General features: G+C 44.8%; 3 protein-coding genes and 1 long non-coding RNA gene across 10 annotated transcripts in view; 3 read left to right on the top strand and 1 right to left on the bottom strand.

Moving 5' to 3' along the window:
• Positions 1-12,015, bottom strand: part of LOC109749406 (uncharacterized) — a 30,315-nt gene extending 18,300 nt beyond the window's left edge. For 2 of the 7 annotated variants that reach the window (XR_012204230.1, XM_020308374.4), the window contains exon 1: positions 11,649-12,015. Coding sequence is in view for 1 of the 7 variants with exons in the window: in XM_020308374.4 (XP_020163963.1) it covers positions 11,649-11,868 (220 nt within the window). In the remaining 6 variants the exon portion in view is untranslated. Of the gene's footprint in view, positions 1-4,748; positions 5,246-8,318; positions 9,263-9,403; positions 11,298-11,648 lie in introns of those variants that run through there. The other 5 variants (XR_012204232.1, XR_002229624.4, XR_012204233.1 and 2 more) reach the window with 5 other exon arrangements.
• On the top strand, positions 2,711-4,395 carry LOC109749408 (uncharacterized). The gene is made up of 3 exons (XM_020308376.4): positions 2,711-3,837; positions 3,929-3,998; positions 4,146-4,395. The coding sequence occupies exons 1-3, from the start codon at positions 3,620-3,622 to the stop codon at positions 4,215-4,217; spliced, it is 360 nt and encodes a 119-aa protein (XP_020163965.1). The 5' UTR covers positions 2,711-3,619; the 3' UTR covers positions 4,218-4,395.
• On the top strand, positions 4,972-5,750 carry LOC141042262 (uncharacterized). The gene is made up of 2 exons (XR_012204234.1): positions 4,972-5,107; positions 5,407-5,750. It is a non-coding gene; the product is annotated as an uncharacterized lncRNA (long non-coding RNA).
• Positions 12,016-15,223: 3,208 nt separating the features above from the next.
• Positions 15,224-16,549, top strand: LOC109749411 (uncharacterized). The gene is made up of 2 exons (XM_020308378.4): positions 15,224-15,461; positions 15,831-16,549. Exons 1-2 carry the CDS (start codon positions 15,288-15,290, stop codon positions 16,326-16,328), a joined length of 672 nt encoding a protein of 223 aa, XP_020163967.2. The 5' UTR covers positions 15,224-15,287; the 3' UTR covers positions 16,329-16,549.
• The last annotated feature ends 10,200 nt before the right edge of the window (positions 16,550-26,749 follow it).

Genomic DNA, 26,749 nt, shown 5'->3' with positions numbered 1-26,749 from the left:
AGCGACTTTGCCCTTGCATATGGGCCGAGATTGTAGAGGAGCGCAGCAAAAATTAGGTGATTTTCATGGGGATCGAACTCATGACCTGCCGTTTCATCTCAACGTGCACAACCAACTGGGCTAAAGCCGTGTATGTGTTGGCTTATGAATTGATTTTCTGCAATTAGAAAGACAAGAAAGGAAGGAATAACGCCAAGAAAAAAAAGGCAAATGAAGAAGTTGAGTCCACGGGAAGGCAATGATTTAATTAGTGCAGCTTGATTGCTTTCCTACTTAAAAGCGGAGATTGCTTTCCTGTCATCGTTTCACCTAGATTTGTTTCTCCCTGTCCCTCGAGATCGATCCAGGAGTCCCTCACGAGTTGGTCTCTCGCCTATCTTCGCTAGCCTCTTCCTTAAATACGTCGCCCGAGACAACAGACGGTGCTGCCGGATGAGCAGCGTAAACCAAGGCCGATCCCATGGACAATACATCCAGGTGCGAGCCCTTGCCAAAGCCGACGGTAGCAACAGCCGAAGCCAATGCCAACAAGTCCACATCTTCGGGAGGATTCGCGTTCTTTGGATTCGCTGCGCCGGCACGGTCATGGATGATGATCGTTGACAACAATGAGGAGATATCCAGACACGACGCCCAACGTTAATGACGGCAGGTTCCGTCGGCATGGACCACCCTGTAGGCATGGCCGTTGATCGCGTAAAGCGCACGGGCTCATTGACCTGATGGCGGTGCCCGTCACAGAGTGCTGTTGATGGCTAAGAGATGCCGAGCGCGGTGGAGTGGAGAGCCGATCATAGGTGCTGGCAGAACCGCGGATCTACGCGTCACCACCATGTGTCAGCGGCTGCGGGGAGGGTTCCGCATACATGGTCGCCCCCAGATCGTCACCTGATAGTTTGCACCGCCAAAACGATGAAGGCCGAGCAGCCCTCGATGAACAAACGCTGAGTTCATGTGGCCGCTCATCCTGATCCTACTCCACCGACCACTGCCTCAACTTTAATCCCGTGAGTGGCCTCTAATATCTCCACTTTGCTTTGTCAATGCAAACCGCAACAGAGAGCCGGTGGCTGCCGGCCCAATGGCTAATCAGCTCAGATTTTGATCTGATTGTAAGATGGCATGAACGAGCTTGCCTGTGATGACGCCGGGTGGCGGCAGGCCAACAGCAACATGCGAGTCTCTAATTCGGTCAAAACAGGTCAAAGCACTGGATGGTGTCAGGCAAGAACTAAAAGTATAGCGTTGCATGCTTTGCCTCTCCTTGCCTAACGAGGTATGTTTAGCTCTTGCAATGTCTTTCTCACGATAAAGTGATCAAGTTTTCAAGCAATCCTTCAGTTCATGCTTTTGTTTTTTCGGACCTTATTATATGGGGCGTGCTACGGGTCCATCGAAAGATCGGCCGGATCACGAGATGTTAGATCTAACGCCATCGAGCGGCTGACCGACACCCTTCACCATTACAACAAAGCTAATATTGCGGAAACTTTTGCAATATAAGTCGTGTTGTAGAAATATTTGCAACAAAGGTTATGTTTCAAAAAAATTACAAGAAAGATGATGTTGCAAAAAAGTTTATGATTTTTTCGCAACAGAGATCATGTTGTAGAATTATTTTGCAATAAAATTTATGTTGCAGGAACTATTGCTGGTGGCACCGGCGGTTGAGCTCGAGGAGGCGGCAGCCATGGACACCGGCGTTACTCCAGGACGGCGGCGACATGGCGGGCGATGACGGACGCGGCTCGGACGACATCTTTTCTCACGGGGACGGCTGGTGCAGTCCGGTGGTTTCGAGCGTCCGCGCAGTCGGCACACCAACACCTGGGTTGTTGGCTTTCAGCACAGCGCTCGCTGCCACAGCTAGCGCTGGAGCTAACGAGGTACTCATGATTATTTTTTCAGGGAAGAAGATGACTACTCAGAGGTGGAGAAATGTGTAGATGCCATTTTCTATGGATAAGGATGGGCAAGATAGTGATGGGTAGACCCGAGCATTGGAACCGGCGGATGCCCATGACAGACCGGTCGGGTGAATAGAATCGTTTCCCTTATTATATACCTTTCAGTACACTATTTTTATTAAATGATTTGTCAGTAAGGTTTGCTGTGACTTTGTGGTGTCCATCCAGTATAAAATCGGTGTGTTCAAGTTAATTTTACTATCTGGTTTTGTAAATTTTATATCTCAGATATACTTTAAAGTTTTAAACTGTCAGCATGTAGCACTACTCTTCCCTGGCTGCAATACTATAATTCTTTTGTTTTCACAAAATTATTGTTCATTTTATATTTGACATCAAATTACTGTTCAGTTGCTTTCAGGGAAGTAGGGTCATCCATTCCAACTAGCAGGTAAGTTTTTAGGCGAAATTTGGCTCCATGGCCCATGTGTAAGCAAGGGCGGTGATGCCTTTTACTATACAAGGGGTTCAGAGGAGGTATGTCTATTTTTGTCGAGAAAAAACTGTGAAGAAATATCACTCTGTTAGTTTGATATATCAACCGCTTCAGTTCACTTTGACCTCTTGAATACATATTCTTGAAGTTTGTCTTGTGAAGTTGTGATTGACCGGAACATGGGGAATGCTAAGGATTTTTCAGTGGTATAGTGAACATATTTTTATATCTATTGGCAATGACAAAAATCATGAACATCTTTCCGAGGTACCAAACATGACGAACATTGTTCTAAAGTATGGTTTTGATTAATTATTTATTTTTTGGGCATTCTTCTTTTTCTCTTTAACAGAAGGTGGCTTCTGTACATCTGTTTTTCGAAGGTGCTTCCGACAATAGGAAGTTGGCGGTGAAAAGACAAGAGCAACATCTCGGAGAGGAAGCTTCGACTCGGAGGGAAGGGACACGTTGTGAGGAAGCATGGTTTGGTGAGGTCGACCTCTCCCCTCTCCAACGCTAGCAGCATCGTTGCCCTTGCGCTCCCCCTATGCCATCACGCCCATTCTTGTTGTGCACAGCATCACAGGTATACAAATGTCGCCGCGACCATCCCGTTGAAAACTCCTTCTCAGGCTAATTTTTTTTCGTTGCAACGCACGGGCACATGTGCTATGTTTATTAAAAATAAATATAAAAATGATGCACAATGGCACATAAAGCAGGTTATGCCCATTTTTCTGCCCGGTGCAATGCACGGGCATTTGTACTAGTCTCTCCCTAATAATAAAGCACGGATTGACTTTGTCGGGTTCACCGTCACAATACGCTTTCTTCTCATGTCATAATACGCTTTTACGATCTGTATAAACAAAATCGTAATATTAACGAGGTGGTACTATTCTAACTTGCCCGTAAATTCGTCCGTAACAGTTTTCGTCCGTCCTTCGAATTGTAAAAAGAAATAAACCAGCACGGGCTCTCCTCCTCGATGCCTACAGGCACGGCGGCGGCGCCGCCGCCCCCACGCGCGGCCGCACGGCCGATCTTCTTCCCCGACCCCGACCCTTTGCAATTCTGTCTCCTTCCCCTCTCCATCTGCCCAAATCTTCTCCTGCGCCACCCTGAGCCTTCTCGGTCTCCAACCTCCTGCAATCTTCAAGCCCGCCGGCACCAAAAGCAACCAGCGGTCGATTCGAGTGACCCCCGCTAGGAATCCATGGGATTTGAGGTGGATTTCCTAGGAGAGCGAGTAGGAAGGGTGATGGTGGGGTTCATGGGGAAGATGAAGAAGCAGAAGGTGATCCACGGCCCGCACGCGACGCCGAGCCACCACAGGCCTCCTCCCCTGTCGCTCGCCGCCATGCCGGGACGGCGTACTGGGCCTTGCCGGAAGCCGAGGACAAGCGAGACAATGGCCATCCACCCTGGGCCAAGGTGTGTGTCTCGCTATACAATTTCTCCGTCTCGATTCTTCCATACGGTGTGGGCTGCCTCGGCGTAGACGGTGACTGGCTCGAGTGCGCAGGACAAGCACAGAGCGACCAGCGGCGATAACTATGCTCGGGCAGATGGATCCCGCCGCGGCGGAGTTCGAGGTATGTAATATATCCTTGCTTGATTCATCTTCATGATGCATGCATGCCGTGACATATTGATTATGGGTCGATCTGACTCTTTGTGCCATGCTAATTAAATCATTGATTGTTACATTGTTCTGATATGATTTGCATGGCTGCGTGCAGGAGAACAGTAGCTGTGATGACTCAACAAGATGGAAGTGCGGGACAAGGGATGAGTGCAATCGGCTCAGGTAAACTCCTCCTGTACACCGTCTGGCATCAGTTCCAGTTGCGCCCGAAGCTTTCAAGCTCGCTGCTCCACTTAGTTTGCCGAAACACTGTCGGCATGTGCTCCATCCAAGGTACGCCATCGTCCAATTCTATCATCAGTTTTGAACTTTAAACTAATGACTAATGGGTCGGAGTGGCCAGGCCTGAAAGTTCAAGGAAGATTCAGCTTACATCTGAATTCCTTTGTATTGCCTACAATGTTATAGCTTAAATTCTGCTAATAAATTTCTATCAATGATGTTCCAAACAATTTCTTAGAGATGGGTTGTGCACAAGGATGCACATTGTAGATCTGTTAACTTAAGTTTTGAATAATGAGATATGTTCATATGCTTTGCTCACTATTATTCCTAATTTTCTCTGGACATAAAGACTGAAGTTTATTGCTTTTGTTCAGCCCAATGCTACTTGATCAGTACTTAACCAAGATTGGCAGCCATTATAGCTGGTGTAGAACTCAGATATACACACTGAATGTTCCGATATGCCAAAATAAACACATTAGAATCTTTTTAATTATATTCCTACTATTTTTTCGAGATTGCTCTGCGGTAGCTAATTTTGATGTTCTGCTATACTACTATTGCATATAGAGAGAGATCAGAGAGGAGAGCAGCAGCCCGCTGCTGCAATTTTGTTCATGCTGCTGCTTGGTTACTACACATCTATACAGAGAACACAGAGAAGGCTGCTGCTTGCTGATTACAATTGCTTCATGATATGTACATATCCTTATGTATGCTGCTGCTATGTACCCTTGATCATGGTGACAAGGAATTGATGCTGCAGCGGTAGGGATCTGGTGGCCATGGAGTGGCAGCCGCTACGTACATACATAACTCCAGCGAGTCATGGTGAGGAGACTTTGATCTTTATATGTTAGATTCAGACTGGATATACGTTACTACATGTAGGCCCCATACGCCATACGAGTTCCTCCATTTTTTTATGTTAGCTGATGAGCTTTCTTCTCCACTCTACACAGATTGGTCCTGCATGATGCATCCATGGCTTAGGATAAGAAATGACTGTTTCCATCTAACTGTTTTTTTTTTTTTTCTAAATCAATTGAGGAGAACATATAAAGAAAAAACAAGTTACTTATCCGATTCATTTGCGATATTCAGTACTTTCTTATACTGCTCTATTTTAGGAGACGAAATAAAGCGAAAAAGAAATTTCTATGAAGGATCTCTAGGGAGATTTGGCACATGAAGTTAAGGTTTGGTACATTCGATCTCCAAAAGATATGGTGAGACATCTGAATTATGTTTCATCTTCACAGACTAATATGACATTTTACCTGGCTATTTTCCCCATTTGTTGCTGTAGCTAATAGTGTTGATATATATCCCATTGTAGTGCATTCATTTGTAAATAAGGATTTTATGACCTTTGTTTGTGTTCCTGTCATTATCATTAAGCTTGCCTCATGTAATTGTTAGCACTGCAATCAGATATAATATTAAATATTTGTTGCAATCAGATAGTATATTATCCTTCGAGTGATCATAGATGTTCAAAATGATGTTTGTTACCACCATGAGTTGTACTTTGCAATCTTAGGATATACGACATCTGTTTACCGCAGTATATTGCTACCAAAGCCCCTATCTATATCACATTTAAAAAGTATTCTCTCGTGGCTTTGTAAGATTTTCCTTTATGCAAATTAGATTGCTTATTAATAGCATTCATATTTCAAATATTCATTGATATGAATAACCATGTATAGACCACGAAATGTAGTTGATACACACGAGCCATACAACGTTAGATATGATTCTTACCTAAATCCAGGGAATGGCTGTATTAAGTTATTCATGATCCGAAATGTTATCCATGTGAATGTTTATTTTGCAATCTGTTGTAAAGCTAGGAAATTTGTTGGCAATAGTTTTTGTGTCGAGGTTCTTCTGTTTAGATTCTAACTGATATGTAAGGGCATACCGATGAATCAAATATTTAGATGTTTTTTTCTTTTTGAGACTTTGAACTTCAGGGGTGGGGGTGTCTTCAGTCATGCTTATTGGATTAGGATCTAGGACCGTGAGCTATTTTCTAAAGTCATGTTGCAACGCACGGGCATGTTTGCTAATTTTTAGAAAAATGCATCGGGCAAATTCATAATTAAAAATTAAGAGCCTTTCGTTGAGTGTCATCAAAGATGCCTTGAAGGTCTTTTCCAATCTGAAGCGGGATCCCAAACCTGGGAATAGCACAATTGGCATTGGGCAAATTCAGCGCGTACTCTAGAAACGAGATGACTCGGATGCAGTCTGGATGTTGTCCCCATACTCAAGTATTTTCAGCGCTATACCTCGCAAGTCTATCTTTTGGGTACGAAGCTTTGATAAATTGGTTTAAATTATACTTTGCAACTTACATATTTCTCTAACTAAAAGTCTGCATTTTCCCGATGTTCCGTACTATACATATCTAAGGTACAAAATGAACTCTTTATAGGTCTCTGTTCTGCCATATGCTCATTTCAAATTTTATGCTAGGTCCACTAATTTTAGCTCAAGGGTGATAGAGCGGTAAGAAACACTTGCAGATGTATGTCTTGTGCATATATATGTGTGTGTGCTCTCGAAGATGAATGCGGTCACAATAATTTAATTTGTTGTTTAGTGCTACAATATCTAAACTCAAGAAAATAGGTAATTATAAGATTTTGTGTATTTTCATTATCTGAGTTAAGTAATAAATATTAACCTTCCTCTAAAGAAGCATGTTGCCTTGCTTTCATAATTAAATGGATTAACTAAATCAGTAATGATGGATTGGACCAATTGTGGGCGATGAATGGATCTATGTATGAAGTTGTGCTGGCTATGCATATGATTCGTATTGTTAACATTGACACAATTAGTTTGTCCAAAAGAACTATTGTAATTGTACAAAAGTGTCGACTAAGTTTTCTTAAAAATATGTCGATCATCACCTTTCGCCTGTAACATGGGCCATTGTGCTAGGTACTTTGAACTGGCTGCCCATTTTTTAATGAGTTTAGCTACTAATTTTAAATAGATTCGCTAAATTTCAGTTGATTGAGATTTAACGTAGTCTCCGTCGCCTTTCCAAGCCATTGGATGCAGGCACACTAAGATCTTCTGATAGGAAACATTTTCTTCTTTTTATTGTGATATCGAACAGAAAGAGATGCGTGGGTGCAGTTCTGCTCTCTCCAAAGCATGCACGTTTTTGTAGAGAGAGAGCCTGCAATCTACGTGAGAAACTTGTGTCTGGCCAAGTCCAAAAAAGTGCAAAAAGAAAAGGAACATAATATAATTTTGCAAACCAGATAACCAACATTTTCTAAAAAGAAAAACAGCATAGAAAAACCCTTTTCGCTTATGAATATTAACACATAACTGTGTATATAAACAATCACACTTCAATGCACCACTACTCTCCCATCCGGTGATAGTGTGATGCTGATTGAGGCAACGGCGAGGGACATGAATGTGGATTCATCAACTTTTTTCAGCCGCGGACACCAAAAATTGTATCATCTTTGACGACGGTGGCGAACATGGAAAGTGGCAACATGAATGAATCACTAAACAACATGTGGTGATTTTTTTCCTTCTGGTGCAACACATGACATATTAAATTGTGGCATACAAAGGTTAAAGGAGATCTTCTTTTGAAAACCACAGTACAAACGTAGACTCACAAATATAAAAATTTGACATAGTATAAGTCTGTTTGCATTCAAATGTTTTGAAATTTCCAAAAAGAAATAGATTAGTTATTAAACTCTCGAATAGTATAGAACATGCCAACATCCGTATGTCCCACTAAAAATAAATACACCACTCATCTCCACCCGGTAGAATATCTTAACTCTATTCTCCATGGTCCGGACACCAACACTCATTTTTTAGTTACTGCCACTGAGTGTGAGTTTTTTTTAAAGTTAATGAGTGTTCATAATTGTTCTTGGTTTCAATTTTTTTTCATATTTTAATTTGTTCACAAAATCATTAAAAAAACAAAAAATGTATGTGTTCATAAAATGTTCGGTTCAAAACATGTTCCAATTCTAATTAAAAAGTTAAAAAAATGTTCAGTTTCTTAAAAAGTAAAGAAATATCCGTGTTTTCCAGAAAAGCAAAAGATAAAACCAATTGACAGTTTATTGGAATTGGATATAAGAAATGAACACTGGTACAATTTTTTTTGCCCGGTGCAACGCACGGGCATTTGTACTAGTAATAATAATATAATAATAATAATATAATAATAATAATATAATAATAATAATAATAATAATAATAATAATCTCTCCCTAATAATAAAGCACGGATTGATTTTGTTGGGTTCACCGTCACAATACGCTTTTTTCCTTAAATTTACGCTTTCAGTTTGAATTTAGACATATAGGCGAGGTGGTACTAATTAACAGCTCCTTATGTTTTATTGATCTATTTGGGCCAATGAAGTCAGCCCATTACATCCAGCCCACCACTCTTGTCCGTTCGTTCATAGCGTGTTCCTGCCGACTCGTGAATAGAATCATACGGACTCTGAGAACCAATCCAATCGCCATCGCCATAAAGATGAATTAATCCTCTCGATTTCCTCAGATCGCATCTCTAGAATCGAATCGGAACAAATTGATAAACCTAAAGATCTGTCGGGTGCAAGGCTGCCGACCCGAGGCACGCCGCCTCATGTACCATGGCGCCGGCCGGGAATCCGTATTGCTCACCGCCAACGATCTCGACGAGGGCCATGCGGAGCGACTGCTGTAGCTGGGCCTCACGTAGCATGGCGCCGGCAGGGAATCCATACTCGAGGTCGACCCAAGGTTCCTGCGAATTTTGAGGAGAGACGCAGTGATGCTTCTGCTGTTGGGCCTAGCGCAGCCAACCAAACCAGGGGAAAAGGAAGGCCACTGTGTAGATCTTGGCGTGTTCAGTGCCGCTTCCGGATGTGCCGGCGTTCATGTTGCTGGCGCAGCGGTGGAACGACGAATACACCGGCCACAGAATTGCAGTCTGAGGCGTATATAAATTTGATGGAAGGGCTTATCAAGAGACAGAAAGGACATACAAAAACAAATATGTGCAGGGTGAAAGGCAGTATAGAGAGCAGCAGAGTGGCACAGAGGTCCAAGAAAACTCGCGGCCAATTCATACCTTTAACTCCGCCAATCGGATCAAATTGCCGGCGCCGATTAGATCACATTGTCAGTGTCGGTGTCGCCGGAGTGAACGCCTCAGCGTCCTACTTGCCTGGTGCTTCCGCCTCTGCCAAACGGATCCTCAAGTGAGAAGCAGCCGACTGCTTGCATGTATCATTGACTTGATCTGAGGGGAACATGCCAAGCCGCAACTCTCAAGCAGGAACTGTCGTCCTCTCTTTGCGTGTGTAGTTGCACGGTCTGCTCTATCTCCTCTCTTACTCCTGTTCTATTTGACTGTTAGCATTGTTAATCTTCTCCAGGCTTTAGAAGAGTACATGCCAGCTAGAATTCGTGAAAGAAAGTTATTATCCAATCCTACAATGTTTTGCTTTGGTTTTCATATGGTGTTTTTTGATTGATTCATCATGCGTGACGTTGCATGCAGTGATCTGAGAAATAAAGTCTAATTTATTTGTGCTAACGAGGACGACACAATGCTGAGGTAGGCTGGGTTACACCTATGTTTAGAGATAAGGCTGAGATAAATGTTCAGAGTATGTTCATGGTCTGATTGCATGAGCATCCATGCCGGTGGCGTATGCTTGGTATGAGGTGGTGTATGTGCTGCACCTGATGGTCGTGGTGTGCCTCCTGTAAGCTAACTCCTTACTTCTTTGGAGGTCATGCAGTGATGCTATGGGCACAGAGAATCTGAAGGTTAGTAATTTAGTACTTAGCTCTTCAATTCTTCTTCGATTAAGAACATTGTTGATTTTCATGACTTAGTGTACTTCTAGATGCTAATAAAATAAATCAACCATATTGGGCCATCTGCGATAGCTAAACGAACCATGTGAAAGTGGAATGCATTACATTTTCAGAGAAAATTTACAGTAGCACAATGTACCACATAAGGGGCATATAGACGATGTTAGGTTGAAAGAATTGTTAGCCTCAAGCTGTAAAACATGACTATAAGAGGATTATACGAACTATAAGATGGACATACGTGTACAAATGATATTGTGGAATTTATTTGAGAGCACAATGGGCACATGTTTGCGCAGATTACTGGTGTAAGCAACTTTGGAGAGCTTGATTTTGACTTGGTTCGATAATTAAGAGATGTAGAAAGTTAAATTTAATCTCTAGAAATTCTGATCGTAACTTTATTTATCATTTTGGGGGCACATTTTGTACTTTGCCCCATGTACAACAAATCACTGGATTCTCGAAACACAAAGAAAAAGAAATATCATATTGGTTTAAATTATTTTGTAACATTTTGGTTGAATTTATATGACTTTGCTCCTTAATTATTTACATTGATTTATGTACAACAATATGAGTGCTGCCTTCTAGAGGAGCATCAAGCTCTAACACTATACACTTGCTCAAGAAGATCGAAAGCATCAACACCGAGGGAGAGATGGAGGGAGAGAGATAAGTATTATCCCGTTGTAACGCACGGGCTCTTGTGCTAGTAATAATAAAGTACGGATTAACTTTGTCGGGTTCATCGTCACAATACGCTTTCTTCTTATGTTATAATACGTTTTTCGTCCATCCAACCCATAAGTTTTTTTAATATCCGAGGTGGTACTAATAAAGGGTGGTACGTCGGTGACGAATTTAGGCCATAGAGCAATGCCCCATACGAACGTGCTTTTCTCTTATATACGGGCTAGATGAAACGTTCTCTTATGGGCCAACAGTCAACAAATATTGCTTGCTGTGGGGATCAAGCCCATAACCTCACGAGCCATGTGCTAAGGCAGCGACCAACTCGGCTAGCACGTCGGTTTGACAATGGAAAGGATATTTGCTTTGAATAGTCCCACCTCGCCTTCTTAGACTGATTCTCACCTGTTCAAATACGTTCTGAATTTGTTTGGAATATCAACCAGCTGCTTTGGGAATAAACAGACAGACACAAAAAAGCCTTGAGTATATTGACGATGCTCAAGAATTTTAAAATTGCAAAAATTAATCGGCAGGCCAATAAGGTGGCGCATGAAATTGCGAAGTTTAGCTTTATAAATAAATTTGATGGGATTCTTCTTAATAGTGTTCCGCCCTGTGTGGCGAATTTTGTAAGGAACATTATTAATTAATTAATATAGGTTTTTTTTAAAAAAAAACAGACAGACACAAAAAACGCGTCAAACAGGACTAGCACATACATGTGCAAGCAAGGACGAACAAGCATGCTACTTGACAGAGATGAGGAAATGAGAGAGAGAGAGAGATACACATACACGGAGGAGAGGGGAGGGGATCGGGCTGCGGGCGCTCCGGTGGAAAGAGATGCTGTGGAAACTGCATGCAGCCACAAAATTGACACAAATCCCGCTGGCGCTCGCCGGACAGCCGGCTCTCCCAGCGCGGCAAATCCCGCTGGCTCTGCAGCGTTGAAGCAACGACTGCACATATCTGTGGAAGCACATGTGGATGGGGATGAGAGGGATACAGATGCATCTCGCTGGAGACGAATGGATAGGCTAAGCGGTGGAGGTACACGTGATGGCCTGATGGGGAGTCTACGTGCAGGTCGCTCAACCACAATGTTGTTTTTATCAGCCTTAGTATGGAGATATTTTCTTGCGTTTGGCCTTAATAGTGCAAAAAAAAAAAAACGTTGGGAATGAATTACAAATCAAAGGACCTTCGATAAGAAAAACTACATAATAAAAAATCATTAGAATTCGAATATTTTGATAATGTTATAAAATACTATAGACGAATTATTAAACTCTCAAAGAGTATATAAGGGCACCTCCCACATCGACCCTCAAAACGGCCGCAACTGTCCGGATCATCAGGATCTACTTTTTTTCGTAAATTCTCAAAGAGTACATAAGGGCATCTCCAGCATCGACCCTCATCCGGAACAGGAGTGCGGTGGAGCACCTCGCCGCTAGCACGACAATTGCGCTGGACGTGGATTAGACCGAGCAGGAGGCCCTAGCGACTCCTATTGCACCGCCTGCCAAATCCGTCGCGTCCGCTGGTGGTATGGCTAACGTCAAGCAGAGCTAGAAGCCGCCTTCAAGAAGATCCACGATGCGGTCGGTGAAGTCTACGACAAGAGCAAAGACAAGGGTGACGCTGCCAGCTCCGCCACACCCGCGCCCCAGCGCAACGATCATGAAGTCAGCACGTCCAAGGGCGCCGTCGACAGTGAGGAAGAGTACAACATGGGGGTCGCCGACACTCTGGTCTCAGGAAGGCCACCGCCCTTTCGTCAGCCGATTAGCCGCTTGCAGGATGCGAAGGCAGAGGGTACAAGGCGGAGCAGGAACTTTAGTTCGCGGGGCTCATGGCCGGGCAAAAATGGGCGAGCGGGGGCCGATAGTCATTTAGACTAGGTTTAGAGTACGGTTTAATTAAAATAAGTCAAAATGTAATAAGTGTCCTCCAGTCTAGATGAAAAGCATCACGTTTTGTCTAAAAGTTATTCAAGTATGAATTAATATGTCCGGTTTGTCTAAATATCTCTCAAATTTGTTCACTTTCGTCAAATTTCTTGCAAAATGCAACCGGATGCGGATAGCTAAGGGACTATTCCATGCACCTATAAGAATCATATTGTATGTTTTTCCCGCTAAAAGACTATTCTATGCACCTGTAAGAATCATATTGTATGTTTCTCCCGCTAAAAGACTATTTCATGCACATGTAAGAATCATATTGTATGTTTCCCCCGCTAAAAGACTATTCCATGCATCACCACTCTTTCATTCGATGGAAGTGCAGACCTTAAGTATGCGTCAATGAAGGATGTTAGGGTAGCTTCTCACACCAACACTTCACGATCCTAATAAAGATAATTCAACCCATGGCAACCCATCAGCATATGCACCTTATAGAGATGAGGATAACCTTATTTCAAGGTTTGTCAGAATTGAATATAAGTGAAGCGTAGTGGCACGCAAAGTAGATTTTGTCATTTTTTCCGTCCCGTGCTCTACCGAGCCCACCACGACGCTGGCTACCACGACACCTAGGACAGTGCCTCAGTCCCTCGCGCCGACGGCTGCGCGGTGGCCGTGTGGAGCCAAGCTAGGTAGCGCTGGCCAGGGGCTACGGTGGCAGGGTTGTGTGTACGGAGGCGCTGAAACGGGATGGCGAGGTGAAGAGGATAAGCTCGAGCAGCCTCAGCGCGTTAGGAATCAATAAAGGAGCAACCTTCGTGTACGTGCATCCGTTGTTCAGCAATACTAACACCAGATTTTGTGGTATAAAAAAAATGTCCTCAAGTTCATGTCTCATCTGTTTATACGGGCATGTGAGATTGCAGCGAATTTGTTCATGCTGGCTCTTGCTGATTGATGTTGTTCCTTCTCAACCCATATTTGCAGATCCTCATATGCGCGGCCAAGGTGAATTTGGCGAATCGTTGCTGCTCTTGTTGGATGATAACAACGTCGTGAGTGGACTGTCCATCTGACTATCCTGATGTATTTACAAGCTGGCCACCTCCACAGATCAATGGATATTTTTTTATCGTTCAACGGTGCAAGGTCGTGTTTGATTCCTTCAGCCTCATGCTATCAAATACTTCTTGATCTTTGAGTCAGAAGGAGAAAATTGGATTAAATATTACGAGTGTATTGGACATGCTTGAAGTTGCATTAGATTCATGCAAATAAGGAGATATTCTAGATTTTATTGTCAATGCTTTGCTTTAATCAGGAGAGATAAAATCTTACATGTTATTTGTATAATTCAGCAGTTAATGAGCTTGAACACAGAAATAAGTAAGGGGTCCTTTCAACTGTACAAAAAGATTTTTGCAAGAAGGACATCGGAGATATGATGAACTACTTAGAAGAGTGAAGGTATTTATCCATGCTGCGTCTTTGCAATTCATGTCTGAATGCTGTCCTAAAGATAGTGCATTGGTTGTCGCTTAGTCACATTCTGTTCTGCTTATGTTAGCATTGTCCATCTTGATGGAAACAATGAGCCGTGAAAAATAGAGCAAGACAAGTTGGTTGTATTCATATTTTCCTTCGAAGCAATCTGAAGTTTAGCAGAAGAAGCATACATTAGGTTTTGATTTATTTCAGTGCTTTGTCTGAATTTTATTTCAATTAACGCATACGTCGGTGCTTAACGTCCTGCTGATTTTAATGTATTTCGTAAACCCTGCTACTACGGGAAGGGAGATCGAGTCCGTACATCTTTTCGTAAGTAACAGAGAGATAGAGAGATAGAGATAGAGAGAGAGAGTTGTCTGTGTGTGTCGAAAATATAATTTTCAAAAAAATGTTTTTCACCAAAAAATTGAATCATCTTTTCAAAATATTCTGAAAAATTACAAAGAAAAACACCTTAAAAAGAGTAAATTGCAGAAAACCACCAATTTGAGGGCTAGGTTAGCAGAAATCACTACGTTATAGTTTCTTGGCAAAAAACACCAACTCTCTCGTAAACAATTTGCAAATACCACTGATCGGCGGATCGGGCACCGATAAGTGGATTTATGACAGGTGGGGCCCGGTTTTTGCCGACGTGGCGCTGTCGGCTGGTCGGACAGCCGTTAGACGCCGTTAGACGGCGCTCTCGCACGTGAACTTAAGTGTCCTCTGTCTCTCACTCTCACTCTCACTTTGCTCTCGCACGCTCTCGCTCTCGCTCTGTTCTTGCTCGCCGCCGCCGGCCGCTCCGCTCCGCGTCGCGCTGCCGCCGCCGCCGCATCGTCATGGTGTCCTGGAGTGAAAGCGACGACAACAGCGAGCACACTAGGCAGTACATCAGCTCTGATTCTGACGACGGCAGGGTGCAGGTATGCATTTGGGGATATTTTTCTAGGGTTAGGGTTAGGGTTTGTTCTATGATTTGGGGATATTTTTCTCAAAGGAGCTTGTGTGTTAGCTGTGTTAGCTGATGAAATGTTATGCATTTCTTTGCACTCCCAGGTCCCTGCTTCAACTGAGGACTCCGATTTTGAGGGCCCTGAAGTTGAAATGCAGGTTTTGTGCCATGGTCACGGGAAGTTAGCAGAGAGGCGCGTTGCTTTTGAAGAAATTCTAACTGGGAGGAGGTTTCTCTGTTGCGCTGAGAAGGTATATGCTTCTAAGTGACAGCACAATCATTGTTAGGATTTGGCCATTGTTTATTTATTGTTAAGTTGGGAGACTGTTGACGCAGTCATTGTTTACTCTTAGGAGAGTGTTGAGCCAGTCATTGTTTACTCCGAGGAGAGTGTTTAGGCAGTCTTTTTTTTACTCTGGCAACAATGTTAATTAGATTAAAGTATAGTGGATGCATGGGTTAGTTTATTCCTAATAGCAGCACATCATTGTATAATTGAGAGCAGAACATCAGTGCTTTCTTTTTGATGTACTTTATCTTGGGAGTTTTTAAATATAATATCTTTAGCTTTGGTTGTGATGAAAGGTTTTAATATGGTTTTGAATACTACCTTATTTCAGGAAGGTAGAGACTGTGGACTAGTTAAATGGATTGATCCTGCTTGGCCCAATACCCTTGAGAATGCATTGCACAAGTTATGGTTGATGTATGAAGACAACAAGAGACAGAGGGCTGAGGACACTCTGATGAATTCTTTTGAAGTTCATAACCTGACACAAGAGAAGAAAAAGTTGCAGGCCAGCTATGAGAAGCTGGTTGAAGATGTCAATGCACTTGTGGATGCCCAGCAACGTAGGGTAGAGATAGAAAAGACAGATGCTGATACCAAGAAGTTGGAGGAGAAGTATGAGATGGTGAAGAACCTGGCAGCTGCTCAGGCCAGTGTCATTAGGAACATGAAGCTCAAGCTAGCTGAAGAGAGGAAGAACTTGCAGATCCAAATTGATGAGCTGCAGAAGAGTGTTGAAGAGAGCAATGTGAAGCTGCATGAGAGTAATGTGAAGCTGCAGGAGAGCAATTTGAAGCTGCAGGGGATCAAGGCCATCCTAAATGAATGATCACCTGGCTGTGGAAGAGGGCACTATTATTTGGCATTTGCTTACCTTTTGTTGGGTGTGGTTGGCTGTGCTGTAATGAGATTATGGTTTTAATTTCCTGAACTATGGATCTGTAAAGTACTAATCTAGTACTATGATTATGTATGGATTTGAATTAATGCTAAATGTGATGGTATTTAGAGTATTTGGATGAAATCTGATCTGTTTAGAATTTATGTATTTTAGCCATCAAATAGGGTTTGTAGCCATCTTTGGGGGTTTTGTCGACATCTAGCCTTCACTAGGGTTTTTAGGCATCTTTGATGGTTTTGTCGACATCTAGCCATCACCTAGGGTTTTTAGGCATGTTCGATGGTTTTGTCGACATCTAGCCTTCACTAGGGTTTTTAGGCATCTTTGATGGTTTTGTCGACATCTAGCCATCACCTAGGGTTTTTAGGCATGTTCGATGGTTTTGTCGTCATCTAGCCTTCACTAGGGTTTTTAGGCATTTTCGATGGTTTTTTCGACATCTAGCCATCACCTAGGGTATTTTGGCATGTTCGATGGTTTTGTCGACATCTAGCCTTCACTAGGGTTTTTAGGCATCTTTGATGGTTTTGTCGACATCTAGCCATCACCTAGGGTTTTTAGGCATGTTCGATGGTTTTGTCGACACCTAGCCTTCACTAGGGTTTTTAGGCATCTTTGATGGTTTTGTCGACATCTAGCCTTCACTAGGGTTTTTAGGCATCTTCGATGGTTTTGTCGACATCTAGCCTTCACTAGGGTTTTTAGGCATGTTCGATGGTTTTGTCGACATCTAGCCTTCACTAGGGTTTTTAGGCATCTTCGATGGTTTTTTCGACATCTAGCCATCACCTAGGGTATTTTGGCATCTTCGATGGTTTTGTCGACATCTAGCCTTCACTAGGGTTTTTAGGCATCTTTGATGGTTTTGTCGACATCTAGCCATCACCTAGGGATTTGTGTCGTTGTGTTGCGAGTGTGTCTTTGCCTTTGTCCTTTATGTGCTACTTTGTGCTTTGCTTGGTTTTGCTTGGTTTTGTGTTCAGTGAGACTTTAGTTCGAGTCATATGGTGTGAGACATATGCTACCCTATCATTATCATATCTTTATCTTTGTCTAGTCATTTGATATCTCATGAGTTATAGGCTTCATTATGTTATATATCCTGCTATCTTGTATCTCGCTTAGGTTGTTGGTCTCTAAAATACAGGGGGAGTGTTGATCCTAGTATGTGTGTCGTGCAGTTCAAAGCACTTATCTTGATGGCACACATCTAGGGGGAGCCCGTCTATATTTTAGAGATTTGGGGTTTGCTTATTTCCTTTGTTATTTCCCAATTGTGCAAATCCCGTATTGTCATCAATCCACCAAAACGGGGGAGATTGTAAGGGCATTTTTATCCCTAAGATGTTTTGGTGATTGATGACAATGCTTTTGCGGACTAATCGTGTGCGTTGAGTGTTTTTCAGAGATTCATCCTTTTCGCACGAGATGATTTTCTCCCCTCGGATCTTAAAGCAAAGACGGTGTAGTGCTTTCGGATTAGTTTGGTGGACTAGTTTCATAGGGATTACCGTACTATCAAGAGGGGGTCCGTTTTGGAAAGGCTAGGGCGGAATCATCACGTTCACTTCCTTTGCCCCTCCCTCCGAGCCTTTCTGTTTCGATGATGGGCTTGGGTCTCCTCTCTTTGTGCCCTCTCTGGTCCCAGCGGTAGTACCGCGGCCCTGAGCGGTAGTACCGCTTGGGTGCTACAAGCGGTAGTACCGCTCCGGAGCGGTAGTACCGCCCAGAGCAGTAGTACCGCTAGTAGCCCCATGTGTGTACTAACTCTGGTCCCAGCGGTAGTACCGCGGGACGGAGCGGTAGTACCGCTTGGGCGCCACAAGCGGTAGTACCGCTCTGGGGGCGGCAGTACCGCTCCAGAGCAGTAGTACCGCTAGTGGCCCCAAGCCGTAGTACCGCGGTGGTCTCGTGCTAGTACCGCCTCGATTCGAGGGCTCCTTTTTCGTGTCGGGTTTTACGGTACTGGCCGCGGCTGTGGGGGCCGTAGTACCGCTCCTGTGCGGTAGTACCGCCCTCCCTCCGCGGTAGTACCGCTGTGGGCCAAGCGGTAGTACCGCGGTGTGCAGCGGTAGTACCGCTTATAGTGGCAAGCGGTAGTACCGCTGGCACAGCGGTACTACCGCTCTCTTCGGGGCTGAAGGGGGGTAATGGTTGGTTTGTTCCCCCCACTATATAAAGGGGTCTTCTTCCCCAAAGTTGACCTACCTCTTCCCCCAAAAAGCTCCATTGTTGCTCCAAGCTCCATTTTCGCCCGATCTCTCTCCCTAGCCAATCAAACTTGTTGATTTGCTCGGGATTGGTTGAGAAGGCCACGATCTACACTTCCACCAAGAGAAATTTGATTCCCCCCACTTATCCCTAGCGGATCTTGTTACTCTTGGGTGTTTGAGCACCCTAGACGGTTGAGGTCACCGCGGAGCCATAGTCCATTGTGGTGAAGCTTTGTGGTGTCGTTGGGAGCCTCCAATTAAGTTGTGGAGATTGCCCCAACCTTGTTTGTAAAGGTCCGGTTGCCGCCTTCAAGGGCACCAATAGTGGAATCACGGCATCTCGCATTGTGTGAGGGCGTGAGGAGAATACGGTGGCCCTTGTGGCTTCTTGGGGAGCATTGTGCCTCCACACCGCTCCAACGGAGACGTACTTCCCCTCAAAAGGAAGGAACTTCGGTAACACATCCTCGTCTTCACCGGCTCCACTCTTGGTTATCTCGTTCCTTTACTTTAGCTAGTTTACTTGTGTTATATCTCTTACTTGATTGTGTGCTTGTTGTCGTTGCATCATATAGGTTGCTCACTTAGTTGCATATCTAGACAACCTATTTTGATGCAAAGTTTAATTTGGTAAAGAAAAGCTAAAAATTGTTAGTTGCCTATTCACCCCCCCTCTAGTCAACTATATCGATCCTTTCAATTGGTATCAGAGCCTCGTCTCTTTATTAAGGACTTTACCGTCCAAAGAGTATGGTTGACGTCGTAGACGGTGCGGAGGAGCACTCCGGTGAGAATCCAGTCTCGTCTACGGGAGATGGGGGAACCGCGGTCTCTCGTGAGGAATTCAATGTGGCGTTGGACACATTGAAAACCTCCATGACGACCAAGGTAGAAAGCATGTTGAATAAATTCTTAGAAGGGCTTAAACTTACCACCGCACCGTTGAAAGTGGGTGATCCCGCTAACAAGGTGACGGATGCTACCTCCGACAAGGGGGAAGCTTCGAGCGAGAAGGCTCCTTGTTCTAGTGATAAAAATGGGACCGGCATCTTTGCCCATGTGGAACCTCCACCTGTCTATGGTGGACCGCTCCCTTCCACTCATTTGAATCATGCCGGCCTGGCCCCTAAGATTGAGAAGAATGTAGATTTTGATTCTTGGGTCTATCGTTTTAAGCGTCATTTAAATCATGTGAACACTAACCTTTGGAGAATCATTGAAGAAGGCTTTTATCCGCATGACCGAAGTAACTTCACTCCTAGAGAAGTTGTGGATCATCAATTCAATGAAAATGCTCTCTTCATCATCCAAGAAGCCATCCCACCCGAAGATCTTCCTCATCTCCGGCCTTACACCGTGGCCAAAGATGCGTGGCTCCAAGTTGTTTCCCTTTATCGGGGAAGCGCAAGCATTCAACGCTCCAACTATGAAGTGGTGCAAGATGAAGCCGACGAGTTTGCAATGAAAGAAGATGAAGAACCTCGTGAGCTTTTTCGGAGAGTAACCAAACTCGCAGTCTCGCTCCGAGATCATGGAAGCAAGGACACGGATGACAATTGGATCAAGCGCAAGTTCCTCAAGGCAATGATGCCCTACCACAAAGCCATGTCCTCCGTAATTCGTCAAAGGCCGGACTTTCACACCTTGTCCTCAAGTGAAGTGTTGGATGAGTTTGTGGCTATGAGCATCTTGGACAAGACCGCCGACAATGCGGTTCTTCACTCTCAAAGAGTTAAGAAGCCCAACCTTGCTCTAAAGGCCAAGGTTAGTATGGAGGAAGAGGATGAAGAGGAAGAAGAGGAGGGCAACCTCGAAGATATGAAGTATGCCTATCATGAACACATGGCTCTTGCTTCAAGGCAATTTTGGAGCAAGAAGAACACAAGGCCAAACTTCAACAAAAGCAACTCAAGTGGCGCAAAGGGCAAGCAACGGATGAGGACTTGCTTCAATTGTGGCAATGTTAGCCACTTTGTTGCGGAGTGCCCTTACGAGAAGAGGGAAGACAATGGTGGCAAGCTCATTAGAAAAGACAAGGCCAAGTCATTCCCCAACAAGAGCAACTTCACCAAGAAGACTCCTCCCAAGGCGTTGGTGGTTCAAGAAGAGTACAACGAGGATGATGACGATGATGAAGATAGTGAGTCGGTTGCCATGGCCTCCGTTGCCATTGCGAAGACTCCACGGGTGTCTCTCTTCGACTCACCCAATGAGAACATCACCGCCAAGTGCCTCATGGCTAAAGCCACCAATAAGGTAACCTCCAACATCAAAACTACCATCATTGATCATCCTTCTTCGACGGATAGCATTGATGAACATGAGGGGACAAATGTGGAGGAAAATGAGTTTGAGATCTTTATGGGTAAACTCAAGGGTAAATCCAAGAAGCACTTCGTTGCTCTCTTGGAACAACTTGGTGAAGCCAATGACATGATCGAGGCTCATGAAGATACCATCTCTAAGATGGAGGGGCATAGTCGTGACTATGCCGATGAGATTTCGGATCTCTCCAATGCTCTTGACGAAGAGCGTGGTATTCGTTTGGCTCTTGAGGAGTCATACAACGATGATCATGCTAAGTTAAAGAAAGATCTTGATCATGCTCTTGTTGTGTCTCGTGTGCTAAACTCCGAGAAGGCAAAACTTGGGGTTGATCTTGCTAGACTCAAAGAGGAGTTTGGCATTCTCGACAAGGCTCACAAAGTCTTGAAGGGTGTTCATGCTAGCCTCAAGGAGTCTCATGATCAACTCCAAGTGAAGCTAACAAAGGAGAAAGCCACCTTTCCTCATATGGTGTTAATTGATAATGCAAATGCTACTAACCCGTGTTGCGAGCATGTGCATCTTGTTGAGAAGAATGCTAAGTTGAAGGAGCAACTTGAGAAAGGCCTTGTGTCATGCATACAAGGTGAGAAGAACCTCAATGACCTCTTGAGCAATCAAAAGGAAGTTGTGGCCAAGGAGGGGATTGGGTTCACACCCAATTCCAAGAACAAGAAGAAGAATGACAAGACCAAGCGACCTCCTCCTCTCAAGCAAACTTTTGTGAAGGAGGGAGAGGGTGCTTCCAAGGAGAAGAAGAACAATGCGAAGGGTGGCGGTGTCAAGAAGAGCAATGCCACTCCTTCCAACAAAGCCGTCGACTTTAATCCTTCTTATGTGTTATGCCGTGCTAGTGATGGGCATGTTTATGCCAAATTCGTTGGTTCTCCTTATGAGTACATTGAATGGTCTATTTGGGTTCCTAAGACCCTTATTACTAACATCAAAGTACCCATTACAAAGTGGGTACCTAAAACCAAGCATTGATCTTTTGTAGGTGTTTGCTTCCGGTGGGGGATCATGGTTGCTCGATAGTGGAGCTACAAATCATATGACCGGAAGCAAGGACTTGGTGGTGGACGTGCACAAGATTCCATCTATGCCCACCAATGTCGAGTGGGGTGATGCCTCGTCTTCTAAGGTATTGGGACTCGGCAAAGTTGTCATTTCTCATGATCTCATGATCGAGAAGGTCATGCTAGTTGAGTCCCTTGCATACAATTTACTTTCCGTTCGTCAACTTGCTATCATGGGTTTTGCCACTTTCTTTGATATTGATACCGTGGCCCTCTTGTGGAGCAAGACTCTTAAAGTAGCCTTTGTTGGGCATGTCGAGAACGGTCTCTATGTGATTAACTTTTCGAAGCAACCCACTAAGACCGCGACATGCCTAATGGCTAAAGTTGACGTGGGATGGCTTTGGCATCACCGTTTAGCCCATGTCAATAAGAGATCTTTGCAAAGTCTTCTCAAGGGGGACCATGTCCGTGGACTAACGAACGTTAGTTTTGCCAAAGATCGTGCTTGCAGTGCTTGTATCGAAGGAAAGCTTCATGAGAAGGCTCACTCTCCCACGACTCTTATTTACTCGAAGAGGCCGTTGGAGCTCCTTCATTTGGATCTCTTTGGGCCTCCATCCTTTGATAGTCTTGGGGGTAGAAAGTATTGCTTGGTAATTGTGGATGATTATTCCAGATACACGTGGGTGTATTTCTTCAAGAGGAAGAGTGAGACCCAACAAACAGTCATTGACTTTGCAAATGAAGCCCAATGTCAGCACAATGCAAAGATCTTGACAATAAGAAGTGACAACGGCACCGAGTTCAAGAACTACACCTTGGATGAGTTTCTCAGTGATGAGGGGATCAAGCATCAATATTCCGCACCTTACACCCCTCAACAAAATGGTGTTGCGGAGAGGAAGAATCGGACGTTGATGGATGCGGCAAGGACCATGATGGAGGAGTTCAAGTCTCCATACAACTTTTGGGCCGAAGCCATCAACACCGCGTGTCATGCTTCAAATCGGCTCTATCTTCGCAAAGGCTTGAACAAGACTCCATATGAGATCCTCACCGGTAACAAGCCCAACCTCAAGTACTTTCGGGTGTTCGGGTGTAAGTGCTTCATTCTCAAGAAAGGTCTTCGTTTGTCTAAATTTGAGACTAGAGCTCATGAGGGCATATTTGTTGGTTATGCTACAAACTCCCATGCTTACCGTGTTCTCAATAAGTCCACGGGACTTATTGAGGAGACGTGTAACGTGGAGTTTGATGAAAATAACGGCTCCCAAGTGGAGCAAAGTGGTACTTGTGATGTAGGTGATGAAATTCCTCCCCAAGCCATAAGAAGAATGGGTATTGGATATATCCTACCCATTGAGGAACCCCTTGTGGCCGAAGGAGAAGGACAATGCTCCACTCAAGTGGAGCCATCACCAACCCAAGACCCACACGCTTCCGAAGAACAAAGTGAAGGCCCTCAACCTCATGAACAAGATCAAAGGCAAGATCAACCTCAAGATGGTGGTGATCCATCAAATGATGCCCAAGGTCAAGTTCTTCCCCTCGAGCTAGTTCAAGATCAAGAACAAGCTCAAGACAACGCTCAAGATGATCAAGTAACCCCTCCTCACTCCACTTCCGAGGAGGAATTGGAGCGTCGTGCCGCTAAGATCGCTTCCAAGCTCACCACCAAAGGTCATCTCATGGAGAATGTGGTTGGAAGCCTAAGAAAGGGGTAAGCACTCGTAGACAATTAGCAAACTATTGTGAACATCATGCGTTTGTTTCTTGTGTCGAACCCCAAAAGGTTTATGAAGCGCTTGAGGACCCGGATTGGCTCAACGCCATGCATGAAGAACTCAACAACTTCGAACATAACCAAGTGTGGAAGTTAGTGCCAAGGCCAACCGGTAATCATAATGTCATTGGAACCAAGTGGATATTCAAGAACAAGCAAGACGCTCATGGAATCATTGTTCGCAACAAGGCTCGTTTGGTGGCACAAGGCTACTCCCAAGTCGAGGGTATCGACTCGGTGAAACCTTTGCTCCCGTTGCTCGCCTTCAATCTATTCGTTTGTTGATTGCTTATGCTTCTCATCATAATTTCACTTTGCAACAAATGGATGTGAAGAGTGCTTTTCTTAATGGTCCCATAAATGAGTTGGTATATGTCAAACAACCCCCCGGGTTCGAAGATCCCTATTTCCCCGATCATGTGTATCAACTCCACAAGGCGCTCTATGGCCTTAAACAAGCCCCACGTGTGTGGTATGAGCATCTTACGGAGTTGTTACAAGATCGTGGATTCGAAATCGGGAAAATCGACCCCACTCTTTTTACTAAGAAGGTCAAAGGGGAGTTGTTTGTGTGCCAACTATATGTTGATGATATTAGTTTTGGTTCCCCTAACAAAGCTTTCAATGAAGAATTTGCCGCTCTCATGACCTCAAAGTTCAAGATGTCTATGATGGGAGAGTTGAAGTTCTTTCTCGGATTCGAAATCAAACAAAGAAGAGAAGGAACCTTCTGTGACACCCAAGTTTTTATTTGGATTTTTCAAAAGATTTTATTTGACTTGAGGGGGGGGGGTGATTTAAATTTTTCTTCAAGAGAACTCTCCCTCTCATACATTTTCTTTAGGGAAAAAGTTTTGTTTGGATTCACCCAAGATCTGCCTTTGGCCTTGGGAGTTCTTGCTCTTCATTTGGGCTCAAGACAAAATGTTTTTCATTTGGGAGAATAACTTCTGAAAATCTTTTTGAATTTGCACTATGGCTTTTGGAAAGTCCTTTGCCACTTTCAACTATTCCTTCTTGCCATGGCATTAGTGCAAATCCTCTCCCCTAACCCTTCCCTCACCTTTGGATCATGTTTTACACCTAATCCAGCAGGTTGAACCTCTCCATGTGATTATTTCCGTTCAAATTCTACTCAAACAAATTTCTGTCTTCTATCCTACTACTTGGAGATTTACAAAGGAACTCCTTTTTCTGTTTTGATTTTTGCCACCAAACCTTTTTCCCCTCCTAGTCCTTTGAACCCTCAACCTAGAACCATGAAGATCCACTGGTCTTCAGTTCAAAATTTTCAAACTACATCTGCTGCAAGTTTGGACCAGATTTGACAAATTTGGTGGAATTCATTCAAAACTCTCTCCAAAAATTCCAAGTAAAATCATGCAGCCTCTGGGTGCATTGAGTGGTCATCTCACCAAGTTACAGCTCCAGAAAAATTTATCTCATAGCCAAAACTTTCTGTCGAACACCTGCAGTGCATGGTCACTGTCAAGTTCAGAAGTTTCAGAGATTCAGTTCAGTGCTCACTGTCGTTTTCTACAGAGATGGACATCGATCTCGCCAGTGCCACCGTGTCACCTTGCTCCTCGTGCCCGCCCTCTTGTTCCTGCACCGCACGAACGCCTGGCGCTTTGCGGGCGTCGGCGACGAGCAGCAGAAGGTGCGCCGCCCCGTGACCGACGCCGGCGGCGGCTTTGCGGACGCCAGCGGGAGACACGGCGCCGACGACTCCACCCAGCGCCGCCCAAACCACCGGAGCCCGCCGCGTGGCCTTCCACTCCCCCGAATGCGCTGCCGCTCTCGTCGTGAACCGCAGGGCGCGGAGCGCGCTCTCTGCCGCCGTTGAGCCCGTGCGGTCACCTCACCGTGGACCGACGCCATTACACCGAGACCAGCCCCGTTTAGCTGTGGAACGACTCCAGTAACCCCCACTGATGCTGCCTGGCCGCTCAAACCACCTTCCAATCCACTGCTCCACCGTAATCGCTCGCCGGAGATTCCCCGTTCACGGCCACCCCGTCGATCTGCCTATAAATAGAGGCCCCGAACTTCAACTCGAGCACCCACCATCCCTGCACTCCCCCTAGAGCACGCCTAGCCACTGGAAGAGCCCCGAGGAGGTCTCCTTCCTCGACTCCGGCCGCCGCGACCCGCCACGGGATCCAGCCCGATTCGCCCCCGTGTGTGCTCCTCCGCCTCCATTCTCTTGCCAGTAGCTTCGCCTTGCATCCCTCGTTCTGACCCGCGCCTCAATTCGTAGTTTGCAGCTCTCCACCGGAGTTCCCCATCCTCACCCGAGCCGCCGTCCGCCGGAGATAGTGTCGCCGTCGACATGGTGCTCCCCGTTGGACGAGTCCACCACCCACCGACGCGGAAGAAGACGCTGAAGCTCTTGGTACCCTCCGTTTCTCCTAACTCGCCGTGGTTCAACGCCGGCGTCCACCGCAGTCTTCGGGCGACGGCGAGCTTTTCAAACCTGACATGTGGACCCCGCGTGTCAGCCTCTGTTCTTTTATTTGTGAACCGTTTTCTGTTGGCGCCTTCGGGCAAATACGTTTTCTCCTTTGCGCTTGCGCATTCCCAACCGAAGCGTTTTCTGTTTTCTCAGTTAAAACCCTGGAACTTTTTTGTTTCATTACAGATAAGTCCCTGGACAGAAACCTTTATAACTTTTTAATAAAAAGGTATTTTTGAGTGATTCTTTTTCTGACATTCTTCAAATTTTGTCTAGTTTTTTATGGGATTTATTTGAAAAATATTTGGCAAAGTTTCTGTGCATGTGTTGGTTTTCACGTTAGTACCCGTTTCGTGATTGCCGTAGGTTCCGGGAGAGGTGACGGAGGCGCGAACTTCGCCGAGCTAGACTCCGACTTCTCCGAACCAGACAAGCATGTTTTGAACATTTGATATGACAGGTGTTTTGCATGTTTGCGTGAAAGTTGGTGCGTGGCATATGAGTGTCAGTAAATACCTCGTTGCTTGCAAGGCAACTACCCGGTTGTTCCAAAG

This window comes from Aegilops tauschii, chromosome 3 (assembly GCF_002575655.3).
Source record: "Aegilops tauschii subsp. strangulata cultivar AL8/78 chromosome 3, Aet v6.0, whole genome shotgun sequence".
Lineage (NCBI taxonomy): Eukaryota > Viridiplantae > Streptophyta > Magnoliopsida > Poales > Poaceae > Aegilops > Aegilops tauschii.
Note: the sequence above shows the minus strand (reverse complement) of the source record. Positions and strands in the feature narration are given on the sequence as shown.